This window comes from Uloborus diversus, chromosome 2, assembly GCF_026930045.1.
Source record: "Uloborus diversus isolate 005 chromosome 2, Udiv.v.3.1, whole genome shotgun sequence".
NCBI classification, from domain to species: Eukaryota; Metazoa; Arthropoda; class Arachnida; order Araneae; family Uloboridae; genus Uloborus; species Uloborus diversus.
In genome coordinates, this window is record NC_072732.1 from 24,880,783 (window position 1) to 24,897,693 (window position 16,911).

Sequence of the window (16,911 nt, forward strand, 5' to 3'; positions counted from 1 at the left end):
AAACTGAGTTCGCAAAGATATGTAATTGAAAGTGGTAGCAGCACATCAATAGTAAGACAAGAGATGGTGGGATAATCATTTTTAACCAGCAACCAAAATTCGTCCATAAGCACTTCTTTTCAACTTAAGTTTAAAAGTACGGTCGCTCTTGAGGTTCATAAATTTTTCTCGCGCCTTCAAAGAAAGGTCTTTAACTGATACATCCGCAGATGAACAGAATGGAACGCGAATCCAGTCATACTGTTCCATGTTAATATTCTTGAAATAGTGCTTAAACTTGTCCCGAAGTCTGCCACCACATTCAAGAGCTTTTCTTCCATGCCATTTCCTTTACATACCATTTTGACGGTTCGTTTGAACATGTCCAATGAGCCATGATTTACTTCTTCTCTCCACAGCTGAATTTTTGATTTGAACCCATTTATAGCTTGTCCATACATGTAACCCAAATTCTCTTCTTGTCCTTGCATTTTTCTATTCAATTCGTTAAGGTGTTCAAAAATGTCAGCAATGTAAGCTAGTTTTGCCAGACAATATTTGTCTTGCAACAAACTGGCGCACTGCATTTCGTTTTTTAAAATCAAAAACTGTCGTACCTCGTCCCTCAATTCGAAAATTCTCGATAGTACCTTATTACCACATGAAAGCCAGCGAATCTCTGTATGAAGAAGTAGGGAATGGTGATCTGCCTTCAGTTCGTCACAAAGTCTACGGAGAAAAGGCGAGAATTAAGCGGCCTCGATTTTATGGAATACACGATTTTCACGACTTCAGCCAAAATTGACTTCAGCTCATCTGGTAAGTGCTTTGTCATGAGAGCTTCACGATGGAGGAAACAGTGTGTGGTTTTAATTTCTTATTTGCTAAGTCTTAGAACCGAGCTTTGAGAAACTATGATAAAATGAAATTAGTATCGGAACTGGAAAAGAGGAAAACAGAAAAGTTAAAGCTGGGGCTAAAATTCTGGGCGGGAGGGTACGGTCTCTGCCTGGGGAAGGGGGCGATACTCCCGTTTCGAAAGATTTAGAAAAAATTCTGTATAATTAGTTTATTTTGTGAAAATTAGAATCCGTTTTCAAAAACTGAAAGTAATGGGATCACAGGAAGTTTAAAAGAGGTGTGGGGCAGCAAATCCCGCCTCTCCCCTTGTTGGGTATGTCTTATTGCACATGATCGACAGGGTGAATTGAGAAGTTACAGAACGATACAAACACAATTCGGTCGTAATTTTAAAATAAAATACATCAAGGCTCTTTCTTTTTATATAACTACAAAAATACAGCGGCACACCGGGTCCCTTGTCGCGGCACACCGGTTGCGAAGCCCTGGTTTAAGATTTGACACCTTTATTTCATTTTCCGTGGATAAGTTTCGGTTTTACGCGGATGCGGCAACAGATAACTTTTCCCCTCTTTCAAAATCCAAACTCCTAAAGATTTCAGATTACGCATAATCAACTGCATTTTGGCATGCTAATAATCGAGCTCAGGTCACTGGAGACATTTGATGCGATTGGTTCCAGAGCTCTTTCCAGAAGTAAAGTTATTAAACTCGCATAGTTCAGAACTGGAAGAAGAGCTTTTAGGAGTGACAAAGGAGGTCAAAACTAACGAGGATACCGACGTCGATGACGCACAACCAAAAACGTTCACATTGAAACTTTTGAGCCATTCCAATAAAAATGATCTTAGTGAAGGAAGATTCTATCATGGAAATAACATAAGTGATCATGGGAGCGTTAATGCTCTGCAAAGAATTACTGAGAAAAATTTTTAATGACTACCAAAAGACTATCATAGCCAGCTCCTCTTTATAAACAGAACACGAAATTAATTTATGTTTTCTTTATGCATGTTGTGCATAAAGAAACAACATAATGATATATCATCAACATAATAACATATCGACTTTTATGCACAACATAAAAGTCGATATAAGTACACATTAAACTTGTTATACAATTAATCATCATTAGAATGAAGTATTTTGTTATCTGCGGAACCAAACGCCTATTGTAACACTGGTATTAGGTCTCAATTTACGCGGTTTCGATTTATGCGGCATTTCCGTGGAACGTAACCCCCACGTAAAACGGGGGTCTACTGTATTAGTGCGTCTGAACTAATATTTAAAATGTTAATACCAAGGACTTAACCAGTTTATAATAAAAGAAAAATGACTTGCAGTGAAGTATTACAATATGAATATCAATTTTTGAAACTTGTATTGTCATATGCTTTGATACTCTTCTCTGACAACATATGCAACAACATACCTTAACTATTATCAGATTGATAGCTCTAAAAAAAGAGTAAGTATTTCACTATTTCACTTTGCCCCACATTTTCCTACATTAAAATTAAAAAAAATCCATCTTTATAAGAGACTTTAAGGCAGTTTAAACATTTAATTTGGGATATTAGTTTACCAAGGTTGATTTTATTACGATTAGTGAGCTGAATTTCCTAGTTTGTTAAAAGTTAACTTCTTAAAAGGTAGCTTTAATCTAACTGGCAAATTTTTAAACGATAAATCAAACTGTAGCAGTACATAAAGACAAAAGAGAGTTTTCTTCCGGAGCGAAATTTCGCTAAAGATAACTTTGATCACATTAAAACCCTGAAAAAAAAAACTCATTAGTAGTTTTTTTAGTGGGGAGGTTAACATTTTGGTCAATTTTCCATGAAAAAGGATTTGAAGTGGCACTAAAAAAAATAAAAAATAAAAAAGGGCTCAATTTTTGTTTCCCTAATCAGGTTTTGCTTAGTCTGAGGGCCCTATATCGTTGCCATTTTCGTTTCATTAGAATAAACTTGGTTAAAATGAAAAATTAAAAATATCTAACATGAAATAAGTAACATAAAGTAATGTAATTTTAAACAAACTAACTACTTAGTGAAGAGTAACAACAATAAATGTTGTATCATAAACTCAAAAGCAACTATAGCCAGATTAGTGCTCTCATTAAAAATAGATATTTAATAATATTACTGGTTTTACGCGTGATACATTATTGTTCTTAGGTACAAGTAATTGATGATAAGATAAATAAATACCTTCGTGCTAAAAAGTGAAAGAAATAGCAACGTCAAAAAGCACAAATTTGATGGTGGCTCCAATGAAAGAAATTCATTGAATTTCTCGTGTGCCCAGTTAAGCAACTTGGATCATTTTTCTAATTTTCTTACTATAGCTTTGATTAGATTAATAATATTACGCTAATATGATTTGCACCTTTACAAAACTTGACTTAAATGTTTAATGGTTACTATCTTAAGGGTAATTTTTTTAATATTTCTTTTGATAACTATATAATTTCAAAGCTTTTCTTACACATGAAACTTAATGACTTCACGCGCCTTTATAAGCTTCTCTTATCTATTTATGTTTTCCAATATAACATATAAAATTCTCTACGTATAATTCTGTTTTACATGTAGTTTATAGACGAGTCAATGTTTAAAAAATCTTAGTCACAGTAACCGATAAGTATTACAAGGGAGTGGGTTCTGCCAGCAAGTCTTTGGGTAGTGAAATTATGTGAATGTTTAAAAACAATGAAGTAACTATTGTAATTAAATTTTTATTATAGCTAAATATAAGTTTGTTCGTGGAAAATGATTTACTAGGCGTAAGAACTTTCATAACATATTATCTCTCTCCCTCTGTAGAAAGGCTTGCAGTGTCGGCAGAGGGGGATAGAGGTAAGGCACTGTGCCCTTTAGGCCATGTTTGCAGGTTCAAACCCGGCCTCATCCGGCGTATAACGTTATATTACCGTATACTATGATTTTGCAGTATGTTGAAAATTCATCCATCTGGTAAGGATGGACTCGTGGGAGTTTAAATTTAATGTTAATTCCGCATCATGTGAGGTCAAGTGCCTCCATCCAGTAGGAAACTGGGCGTCAAAATTCTCAATGGGGTCGTTTCCAAAACTTTAAAAGTATTTTTTTCTGAAATAGCATGCTTAAAATCATAGTATCTGACCATTTTTTAAATAATTTATTTAAGTTTAATATTTAAAAAAAATTACTCAAATCGTTGCGCTTTCATTGTTTACACTTCTGTCGTGTGACATCACAAATGATGAAATGCCATTCAATGTTGCCATTCATAAAACAAAATATTTAATTCGCATCTTTACTTACGTGTATTGGCAACGATATGGTTGATAGCAAGCATAGAGCGCAATTTTAATTCGCTGCTTGATTATCATAACGTGGAAACGTAGTAGAAAGATGCGGCAAATTGCATCATTTGTGACGTCATAAAGACCACGCATTGTTTGAAAAATCGGACATTTAAAAAAATTAATTTAAAAAAAACTGTTGGGAAAATAAAAATATTTTCTGGGTCCACGTTTTTTTTTTTTTTTTTTTTTTTTTTTTTTAATTTTTTTTTTTTTTTTTGCCCATTCTATCAATTTTAATGACTAAAAGTAGTACTTTTGACTGAAGGAAACCACCCCATTAGTAATGGTTATTGTACAGTGGTGCCACATAAAAGAAAGGATTTCCAATCACTGGGGAATAAACTAACTCTGACTATAATGAGAATCCAATACTCCGCAACATTTGAAGCATACAAAAAAAAAAAAAAAAAAAAAACTTTCTAAAAAGAATACTGCAGATACTCCTGCTTAAATGATATCTTTCAAAGCAATGAGAGCTTAAACGTCGATGGTTTTCGCAGCACGGAATTTTTTTCCTTACTAGAAGATCCGTCCCCTGCTCGCTTCGCAAGCGAACCCCGTTCACCGACTGCGGCAGGTGACAGTTGAAGGTTCGACTGAAACAACATTAGATATTACAAAATACAAATTTTACAGGAGAGCGTTTTTTCTGAGAGTGCAATTAAATTGTAAAGGCTGCCAAGAAAGTCACATCCAACGTTCATCCACTGTAATAAACTTTTTTTTTTCCAAAGGATAAAGATAAACCCCAAATTCGTTTTTTAACGAACCAACCAACATTATTTCCCTGGAAAACCAATTTTGAAGAAAAAATATAGCATCCAATGTTGTTACAACCGGCCCTTCAATTGATGATTTTCATGGTGTTTTTATTAATTTATATCTCAAGCTCCTTAAGACTTAAAGTGATGAGACAGGGCAGAATTACTTCTCTTGAATGTCCTTTTACCAACGGTACCAGCATTGACCTGTCTGACATTGACAGTCCGGAGGAGATAGGGTTAAAGGCGCACTGAGAGAGATGAGAGTCAGACCCGCAAAAGTATTAATAATATAGATATTGTTACGGATCCGGTGCGACTTCCAACTTTCTTGAAATGACGTCACAGTTCTTGAGAAAACACAGGAGATTTATTTACACTCTGTACAGGAAAGATCGTTAACACCTGCTAAATTAATCATCAGCAATTAAGCAAATATCAATCGACACCGTAAACTCAACGGTTACACACGTATTTACATCCAAATACGCAAAACAACACAGCGAAATGCCTCGCAATAAACAGAGCTTATACACTCTCAGTACAACTTCTCAATCGAGATTGACTTTTTATCATGCGGCACGGCTATTCATAGACATCGAAAGAGACCTCTCAAATATTCCAGAAAATCGTAGACGATTCTACCTCTATCTTATTTCTTTCCATTCACAAATTTTATCATTCAGAAATGAGAGGACCGTATACTTCAGCCGAATGTACGGGGGCTGTATATTCATTAGAAGAAACTATTTGCAGGTTACGTTACTACAATAATTTTAGATGAAAGATAATTTAATAAACTCCTAATTTAGCTAGATTACGACAAATCATCACAAACATTATTACTGTTTACAGAATTTGTACCAATCATAAAATCAAGGCTACATAAGAAGTAAAATTGCTATTGAATTGTATATCAGTAAAATGTACTCCATGTTATTTTTTACTGTTAAGAATATGTTTTGTTTTCAGGCGAAAAGGATAGGTAAAAGAAAATGTATTGGGATGCTAGACATTTATGGGTTTGAAATTCTGGAGGTAAGTTCACATGCGCTCCATTTTTAAATGATGCTTTTTGGCATAAAATCATGTAGTTTAAAAATCGTTTTATGCTTGGAATTGCCAGAAAAAGAATTCGTTTTTGTGTCTTTATAGTTCTTGCAACCATCACAAAGCAAAAAAAAAAGTTGATCAGCCACTTTTTTTTTGGAAGAAACTAATTAGCAGTTTATGAATTGATTATATAAAAAAAATGAGTTGCAAGTTTCTATGTATAGGTATTTTTTTCAACTTGTTGTACCATGAACATTATTCTCTTAACAATATCGATGGACGCTTGTATAATATTCACTTCGGTTCCGGTTGAGGTTATTCACTTGGTTTTTGTTTTTTCGGTGCCCTGTCGTCTCCTTTAGGCTAACTTTGCAGAAATAAAAATCTTAACATTGTCTTAAACTTGCCTGTATTTTGATAATGTCTTCTGCAATAATTAATTTTAACTTAAAACAGTTAGTTCAAGCAATGTTTCTATTTGAAGAAGTCTGTTTAAAGTACATAAAACTTTTGCTGGAACAAAAATAATCGGCACTACAGAAAAATGAAATTTTTCATCAATAGCTTTGAAATTTTAACAGATAGGTAGGATTGGTACTGTTATCTATTGAGAATTTTTCTAGATTATTTTGTTCAAAGCATCTTAGTAAAACATGCCTCGTTGTTCTGCAGTGCCCTCCTCCTTCTTTCATAGTTTAACTAACATCAGAAGTTTTATCCTTTACTTAATCATTTTTAAACAAAAAAACTTTATGAACCAACTTATAGCAGTCGATTTTTATTATTATTTGAATAAGTTGAATCTTTGTATCATAGTGTTTTATTTTTAGAGGTGCTCACATAGTTTGCTTGTTATTTTCAGTTTAACTCGTTCGAACAGCTCATTATAAATTATTGCAACGAGAAACTCCAGCAAATTCTAATAGAGCTCACTCTTAAAGCAGAACAAGAAGAATACATCAAAGAGGTATGTTTACATATCGGTTGTTAATATATAATTATATATCTTGGTTTATTGATGCTTTTTCGTTTTGTTCCTATGTTTAAACATTGAATTACGCATCAAATTTTACCCTACCAATTTATGACTAATTATTGCAAAAAGACTACAACAAGTGATGTCACATACTTTTTTACTCCCCCCCCCCCCGTATGTCACAAAGTGTAACCTTTTATTTTTCTCTCTCCATTCTCCTTGTAATGTCACGCTGTTTTGCATAAGCATATTTTTATTAAAAAAATGTGATGTCACATATCCCGCTACCCCATCTGTCCCCGATGTCAAAAACTCAAAATTTTTGACCTCTCCCTCTTCCCCTCCAAACGTGAAATCGTTTGAGGACGACCCCGAAGACAATCCAAAAAAAGTGACTGACTGATCATCTCAATTAAATAAGTAATATCTAAGTTTTCCAACTGCTCAGTTTTACTTTTTTCCATTTATCCCATCAACATGCAAACTTTTTTACCCTTTTGTTTCCGAATATATCCTGAAACCACGAACAAGAATTTTTGTGGGACCTTTAAAAAATCTCCAAGTTTCTTATTATTTACATGTTTTACATTAAAGTTCGTTTTTGTGGTTTGTTTAAATCAAGTACATTTTCCTAAACTTATTGGTTTAGTAAAATACGAGGCATATTCCAAAATTAAAGACCGTTTGGATACTAAAAAAAATACAACGAAGAAAGGATTATTTTAACAGTAATATTTTACCTCGTACAAATATCCACTGCTTGACATTGAAAATGCAACACCAAGAAGGAGTAATCCAAAAGGGATTAAATTTGGCAAAAAGACAAAGACAGCAAGAAACAATAAGCGATCTGTCTTTAGAACAGATATCAATATTACAGAACGAAGACGGCGTCGACTCAGAAGGATGTAGGACCACCGTGAACGGCGATATACGAAGAAACGCGTCTAGGTACAGAGTCAATAAGAATGTGGATGATGTCCTAAGGGATGGCTCTCCATTCCCTGTCAACCATTTGCCAAAGTTTGTCCTCTGAACGAAGCAGAAGCAAAGTTTGCAAACTCGTGTGCAATAACATCCCACACGTGTTCGATTGGTGACAGATTAGAGGTGCACCTTTTAGAGCATGTTTGCAGATGCGAGTACTGAGTGGGCTGGCATTATCCTGCTGAAATATTGCATTGGGTACCCCTTGAAGGTAAAGGATTGCCACCGGTCGCAGTATTCTACACGTATCGTTCGGCAGTCATAGTGCCCTGAATACAAACTAGAGGTGATGTGGTATCATACGTAATAGCGCCCCAAACCAAGATGCAGTGTTTTCGAACGGTGAGGCGTTCCACAGTTGCTACTGGATTACACCTGTCTCCACGTCGACGCCACACTCGTGTGCGGTAACTATCACCGAAAAAAAATCGTCAAACAGAAGCGTGATTCATCTGAGAACATGACGTTCCGCCATCCAAGTCGCTCTATCTCAGCACCATTCCAAGCAATGGCGTTTATGCTGTGGGGTGAATGGCAGTCTTCTTAACAGATGCCGTGAGTGCAGGCCACCCGCAACCAATCGACGGGAAATAATTCTGGTCGATATGGGAACATCCAGGGTGCCTTGCACACGCATTAGAATAGAGTTACACGTGGCTTGCGGAGCGGCCACCGCTTGTTGGTGGATACTCAGATCTACGTGCTGACGTCGCTCTGAATGCACCTACACCGCTTAATTTGTCACATTTCCTTGCTCCAACTGTCTTCGCCACACCTGGATGCATCTTGGACGCATCCATGTTGGCATTAACTGCGATTTGACGAAGCTCCAACCTGCCCTTCTCAACCCGGCTCACCATACCGCTTGTAAAATCGTCTGTCTGCTAGAAGTGCCTCGGTTGACAGCGGCCTGGCATATCCTCTCCTATAACACGTATCCTTCGAGATAAAAACAAAATAACGGCACGAATATTGCCTTCAAATTCCTCCTTTTATATTTTGCTTCTCATGCGTTGAAAAGTACAGCATTTCACATCATTTGCATAACAAAGTGACGTGCGTCCATCCTGAAATTTACATAAATTTCTGGCCACGTCTTCTTTTGGTGTAGCATTTTCAATGTGTGTCGAACAGTGTACTTTACTTTCCCATTTAGGCACCACTAACATGCACACTTTTTGTAAAGATGCTCCAGCGTCTTTATCTGCATAGAAGCCTGACGCCAAGAAATTGAGCCAATATGTAACGCCAGTCTTGATTTTCTTGGTACTAAAACGGGACTGTACGGACAGTGATCAAAACGTTTTCAATAAAATTTTTGATTATCATCCTTTGTTTTGGCAAAGGTGTGAGGCGTGAGTCGTAAATAGTTGGCAGATAGTGCTGCATCTGCGAAACTTGATTCAGGTTTACCATCAGCTAAACATTAGCCACTGGATCTCAATATCGCTTTACATCAAAAGTAACCAAAAGAAGTATCTTCAATAACAACAACCTCTTGTTGAATTGACGAAATGGAATCCATATCACTCATCAGTGACCACATAGGCATATCTTTAAAAATTGGTTGGAGTAATTGACTTAAAATTTGAATTTAATGTTACTTTTTGCCGCAATACTGACTTAAAGCTAGTTTACGTAACTGGTGCTTGGCGGTGCTCTAATGATATAATCAATTGTGACTCATATAGAAAATTTGCAATTTAGAAAAAAAAAAACTATTGAAGACTCCAAAACCAGATATTAATTATAATGTTATAAATCTTATATTTGAGAATAAATCAGACAAAGCACCAATATTTCATTAAAAAGTTAAGAAGTCCTCGACCCCGACTGTCTTACTTTATATTAAAATGGACCTCACGGACCAGGGCGGTCATTCCAAGCTCGTTAACTAGCGAGAACGAGATCCTCGCTCACGTGATTGGTTGTGACGTAGAAATGTCGAAAGTAGCATTCTAATCTACTCGAACTTATGTTGCGACTAGGTTTGAGTACATTAGAATGCTACTCTGCGACATTTATATGTCACAATCGATCACGTGAGCGAGAATCTCGATCTCGCAAGCTGACGAGCGTGGAATGACCGTCCAGAACACATATAAAATTTAAATATTTTTTCGCTTTTCCAGATAATATAGTAAAACACGGAAAAGGAAAGAAAATCAGAATCAATAGAGAAATTTGAAAATCAATTTTAAAGCCTTGCCTCATATACTAAAAGCTATTACAATTAATTTATTAGTTAAGATATAGTAAATGGCAAAAGATAAATATTTTAAATCCTTAAGTTTTCTCCCCTGCTGGTCTGCCAACAGTGAAATCGTTGCTAAAAGTAAGTTTTCACTACCAAAACTGCAAAGAAATTCTAATTTCCAAAGTTTTCAATCAATTTCTTTTATAATTCAAGTCCTATACAAAGATGAGATCTAGATAACAATCAAGTCACCTTTCGAAGAAAAAAAAAATAACAATGATAAAAATCGGTAAATCCGCTTAAGAGCTACGATGCCACAGACAAACACACAGACACATCAAATTTGTAACCTCTTCCTTTTTGCATCGAAGGTTAAATATTAGCATTACTTATAATCTTCATTTGGGTAGTTTTTTTTTATTTTTTTCTTAGATGTGTTACGATTGTCGCCGGTGACAATTGTACTTCGCTATTCTTTACTCAGTAGGCTGCTCAAAGTCCTATTCCAGCTTCATATTTAAGTGTTTTTTAATAATTTTCGAGGATGACATTTTGTAAATAGGAAAAAGTTATGATAGATCTACGGTACTCATCAAAATCTCACTCTTTCTTTTTTCGTTTTAGGGTATCCAATGGGAGCATATAGATTATTTTAACAATGCTGTCATATGTGATCTCATCGAAAAGGTAAATCTCCATATTTTTCTTTAGCATTGTCAACCGCACAATAAGCATGAATTGATGAATTTGCTTTCGATAAACTTGCTGAAAATAAAACCTTGATTGGATCAAAATATAAGTTGTTTTTTATTAGATGGTTTTATTAACTAAAATTAATACAATTAATGAGAAAGAAATTTCGACTGAACCACCCTTCTTGGATATTATGGGCGCTAAAATCGACTCAGCTTTTGTACCCTTTGAGGTCTACCTATAAGGACCAATTTCTGTCTGAATCCTTGTTTTAGTTCTGGAGATATAGCAATCAAAAGTTTAAAAAAAAAAAAAAAAAGTTCGATGCTCCCTCCTTTTGAGCTATTGCCGCCAAATTCAAATGAGCGCATTTCCTTTTCGAGGTCTACCTGCGGATCAAGTTTTGTCCAAGTCGTGCATGACGCAGAAAACACCACCATCGATTACTCCACCACCGTTGCAGGAACTGGCGCCAAAAACTAATAGGCACCAGTTCCTAATTTTTGTTTGATTTCATGCAGTAGTTTTTGCACCAAAGTGGCCTCGAAAAACCGACCACCAAATACAGCCAGACAGACCGACAAACCTTTTCGAAAAATGTTCAAAACGGATTCTACGCGTCTAAAAACTTGCAAATCTCTCAAAATTCAAATTTTTTTTACGAATCCAATATTTTTACAATGTATTAGATATAGAATAAAGCACCACAAAATTTAGATTAGACTTATCATATACGTGTGGCTTTATGTGAAATACATTTTCAGAATGCAACTGATGAGAAAGTGACTTCAATCAAAATAAAATTCAAATACATTTCAAGGTGTTTCGTTGTAATTATCGAATTAGAAATCAAAATCAAGCGAGTTTAGTAGCATGGGCACTTGTTATATGAGGAGAACCACAATAGAATTATTTCACAAAGTTTTTGTTGGAAACGTATTTGTCCATTTTGTGGAAAATTAAGTGTCGGCTGTTTCGTTTTAACTGAAGCGCTTTTGGTGGTAGAAGTTTGCAGAGGGGACATTCATTAACTATGTAAGTATAATTTTGGCAATTTTTGATCCCCCCTCCCTCCATGTAAGGATACGTAAGATTTTTCAAACCCCCTCCCCCTATTCTTACGTACGATTCCATTTCGTTATTCAAAATAATAAAATGTTGATAAAAAAAGATCAGTTTCACTAATACTTCCATTTTGACGTAAATCAAAGACCTTTATTTTTCAAATGTATTATATGATGCGATACTAATTAAAAACAAAACATGCCATGAATAGTGCGATTCTTTGATTATATTTTACACTATTCATTCTTTGAAAAACAACTAAAAAACAGCTCATCCAAAAACGTTTTTTACCTTCTACAAGCAAATGAAATATGATCTCTTCCAAATCACTTGACCGCGCGATTTCTAATATAAGATAACGACTTAGAAAATAATACGTAAGAATGTGTTTGACCCCTCCCTCTCCCCCCCAAAGTAAGGGTATGTAGAGATTTTTGTAAACACCCCCTCCCCCTCGAGAACCTTACGTGATTAATGAATGGCCCCTTACTTCAGAAATCCGTTTCGCTCATCTTGGCGTGTGTCCTTACAGAATAATCACGGCATTTTGGCCATGCTAGACGAAGAGTGCCTTCGGCCCGGTCCCGTGAACGACGAGACCTTCCTGTACAAGCTGACGCAGGCCTGTCAAGACAACCCCTACTTTGAGAGCAGGGGCTGTCGTAACTTCATCGCCGACTCAACGCTCCCCCACAACTGCTTCCGCGTCAGACACTACGCCGGAGCCGTAAGTATACCCATCCTGCTACTTTTATTTATCCAAAATCAATCTGGAAGGCAAGCGAGCCGCTAACCGCGGAAGCGGTGCTAGCCGCAGAGCAGGATTTTCCTACTCTGAGGCCACTTCCAGTAATTTACCTGAGCATTCCACCCCTAATATTAAGGAGCCTAACTCCAGCAACAAAATTACTGATTTCATGCAACTTCCCTATTCTAAAAAGTCAGGAAAACCTTATAGGCAAAATTTCAACTTTAGTCCAAATCTTTATTGATGAGGACTAAGTTTTTTTTTTTTTTTCATTTTTATCCCCTTTTTCATTTTTAAATTCATTTCTGGACTCCAAAATTCTTAGTCATGTTTTGACCGCCAGGGGAAGCTCCTACATCATCGGCTTAACTTGCCGACCAATCAGCTTATTCCTCTCCGGAGGATCCATCCCACCAATGACAAGACTTGGGAGGTGCGAGCCTCCGCCTCAGGTACTACCCAGGAACGTGCATCTAGATTTTCGTCTTTTATTTATTCACTAGCCGCCTTCGGTAGCTAGGTGGTTTGACTTTTTGTTCAATTCGCTTCTTATGCAATTCATCGTTTTCTGCAGAGACATTTAAGCAGCCGCTTTTGGCGACTTATTTTATTAAGGCTGCTATATCGAAGGTATGATCAATTTAAGCAGCCGCCTTCGGTTGCTGCTTAACCCCTTCAGAACTGGCGTCTGGTATACGGACATGAAATTTAAACAGCTGCTATTCATATTCAGTAAATTACCGACCATTAGCCAGGGCTAAAGCAGAAATACATGAAATACACCACCAACTCAGTCATTTCCAGCCGAGGACTGCAGTTTCGTGCTTATTAGCACTCATCAGCCCGGCATAGGAAAGTGACTGAGCTGGAGATGGAAAACCTCATAAGGAAGCCAAGAGGACCAACAAACTGGTAGCTAATGTAGAATTAGCACAAACCAGCCGAGTGACCGAAGCAATGGTTCGGTTCAACTCGAAAATTGATGGCAAGGCATCGTATATTCAGTAAATTAGGTTTTCCATCTCCAGCTCAGTCACTTTCCTATGCCGGGCTTCATGAGTGCTAATAAGCACGAAACTGCAGTCTTTGGCTGGAAATGACTGAGTTGGCGGTGTATTTCATGTATAGCTGCTATTCATTTAATAATTTATTAAATTACTTGTGTGATTTTTTTTTTTCTTTTTGTAGTTTACTCTTCAAATTCAGCTTATTATTATCTGTAAAGGAATTTTTTGTTTTGGGATTGTCAACACTAACATATTGAGAGATATAGAGTGGCTCATTTTTTCAACCATGGATTCCCGTTTCAAAAGCGGTGGTTTTTTTTCCGATTTTTTAAAAATAATTAATTTTTTCTTAATCATTTCAAATGCTTATATTATGTTTTATGATTGTTTGGAGAACATTTTACAATGAAGTTTGATACTTCATCGTTTTTAATCCCAAATATTAATTTCAAAACTATATAAGTCCGGAATATTGCACGCATCTTAACTCTTTTAATTTTTGCCTTCAGACTTGAAATTTGGTTTATAACACACTCTTCACCATAGTACACTGTGTACCAAATATAAACATTTTTCGTTACGTGTTTCGAAATTCCGACTGAAGGGGTTAAATAGCTCTGCTTCTTTGTCAGTTTTATGTCAGTCAGGCGGCTGCTTTTTCCCTCAGGTATAGTTAATCCTGTTGCAGCCTTTGAGACGAAACAATATTTGGGTGAAAAGTAATGATTGTGAATATTTACGATATTTTGATTAACGTCGATATTGCTAAATTTTGTTTGATAGTTTTTCCTCTATAAGAAAAACCACCATCACAAAGTTTCATACCTGATAAACAGAAATTGACTTTTTAAAATTCAAGTTCAAGGAAAATAGTTAGTTCAGTTTTCTTTGAGATTTAAATCTTCAAAGATAGGTAAAATTACACGCAAATTTGTCTTAACATAACTTTATTAACCTCAGCCGTCTAAGTAATAATTTTGAAAGTTTTCATCTATGACCTCACATCTTTTGCATTATAAAAAAAAATTCTTTGTAGCACTAAAACACGTATATGCACATAAATTTAAAGGTTTGAGCGTCATAAAGTTTTTTTCCCCTTCTGGACAAATTAAATAAAAACGTATTTGTTTACAGCTCTACCAGTTCACTGTTTTTCTTAATCTGGTTCTCTATCTAACAATAATGTGTAATCGTTGGAATAAATTGCTGCATCTAATATTTTTAAGAATAATTTGGTTTTGTCAAACATATATTGATTATGTACAGCATTGTCATTGGGATTTATAAAGCCCTTAATAAGATCTATAGAGGCTGTATAGGAAGATCTATAGAGGCTGTATAAAATGATCTATAGAAGTTCAATAAGAAGATCTACAGAGGCTCTATAAGAAATACCTGTATAGAAATTTATAGAATTATGGCCCAATTTTCTATAGGATATTTTTATAGAATTCTATAAAAATAACTTTATAGCATTCTATAAGGAGTACATAGAATTAATTTTATAGAAATCTAGAGTTCTCACTCTGGAATTCCATAGAAAACGGCCTATAGAAAAGTGGGCCATAATTCTATAAAACTCTATATAGGTATTTCTATAGAGGCTCTATAAGAAATACCTGTATAGAAAATTATAGAATTATGGCCCAATTTTCTATAGGACATTTTTATAGAATTCTATAAAAATAACTCTATAGCATTCTATAAAAAAGTATATAGAATTAATTTTATAGAAATCTAAAGTTCTCACTCTAGAATTCTATAGAAAACGGCCTATAGAAAAGTGGGCCATAGTTCTATAAAACTCTATATAGGTATTTCTATAGAGGCTCTATAAGAAATACCTGTATAGAAATTTATAGAATTATGGCCCAATTTTCTATAGGATATTTTTATAGAATTCTATAAAAATAACTCTATAGCATTCTATAAAAAGTATATAGAATTAATTTTATAGAAGTCTAAAGTTCTCACTCTAGAATACTATAGAAAACGGCCTATAGAAAAGTGGGCCATAACTCTATAAAACTCTATATAGGTATTTCTATAGATTTTTTCAAAAATAGAATTCTATAGACCATTTTCATAAGGGTGGCCCTAACGTGTAGAAATTCATTTGACGTTTGACTGATGACTGATACTCATTTTCAGGTGACTTATTCAGTAACGGGTTTTATTGACAAGAACAACGATATCCTTCACAGAGATCTGTCCCAAGCAATGTACCGAACGGGACAACCCTTACTCAAAACCCTCTTCCCTGAAGGTAAGTGCAGAAAAACTTTCATCGACATGTTCCACAATTTCTATTTAAAAAAAAAGTTGGGAGAGGCCATTAACAAAAAAGAATGGCATATAAAGGAATTCTTGCATAGTCGTGAACGTAATTTTGAACATAGTACAAAGTTTGTTTTCCCTCTGTTAACAATAAGTTGTGCTGAATGATTTTAAATACAAGTAGTAATCCATAATAAATGAAAAGTTGTTCTGCGGATGACGAAAGACGCATCTAAAATATTATAGGTGCGAAATTGAAAGCGTAGGTAGAATACTTTAAAAAGTAAACCGGGGCGGATTCAGGGGAGGGTCAAAGGGTCAGCCGACCCCCCTGTGATAAGAATTTTATTATGATTGATGTTAAACTTCAATTTTTTACATCCGAAAAACTAGTACAGGAATCAATGTAAACTTTTTTTTTTTTTTTTTTTGCTTTTTTGCTTCTGTTAGGTGTTTTTTCTAAGCGGGTCATAGTTCAATGGATTGGCTGAGTTTGATTACTGGGCTATTGCTATTTTGAGTTTTTTGGTCATTTTTAAAGGGAGCAGTATGATCCATGGCGCAGGTATCGAAAAATTTAAGAGGTGGGGGTGCAAGTTGAAAGAGTTTTGATCTCATTTGGGGAAGGGGTGCTCCGTTCCATATGAGGGGGTGCACCAATAATCTTGGGGGTATTGCCACCCCTGCTTAACTGACACTTTTTACATGGGACGTATAACATGTTGAAGCCATTGAAACTTGACCCCCCTTACAAAAATTTCTGGATCCGAATGGTACTGTTCTGGACCTGAAAGTAAATGCTTAGTTAATTAGTCATTGCTTGTAATAAGATAGCAAACTTGTCTCCTTTCTCTTCAGTAGGCCTTTTGCCGATTAGGTAGATTTCTTGAGGTAGATGATTGCTAGGTAGATTTCTGAAGATTTTCCTGCAACTAGGGTAACGGCATCAGTG

At 35.5% G+C, this 16,911-nt stretch overlaps 1 protein-coding gene across 1 annotated transcript in view; it reads left to right on the forward strand.

Annotated features, from left to right (window-relative positions):
* The window catches only part of LOC129235127 (unconventional myosin-Ia-like), a 343,494-nt gene that overhangs the window by 274,159 nt on the left and 52,424 nt on the right, over nt 1-16,911 (forward strand). Inside the window, exons 15-19 of the mRNA XM_054868818.1 lie at nt 5,929-5,994; nt 6,872-6,976; nt 10,794-10,856; nt 12,460-12,654; nt 15,834-15,948. Coding sequence (XP_054724793.1) covers nt 5,929-5,994; nt 6,872-6,976; nt 10,794-10,856; nt 12,460-12,654; nt 15,834-15,948 — 544 coding nt within the window. The remainder of the gene's footprint in view (nt 1-5,928; nt 5,995-6,871; nt 6,977-10,793; nt 10,857-12,459; nt 12,655-15,833; nt 15,949-16,911) is intronic.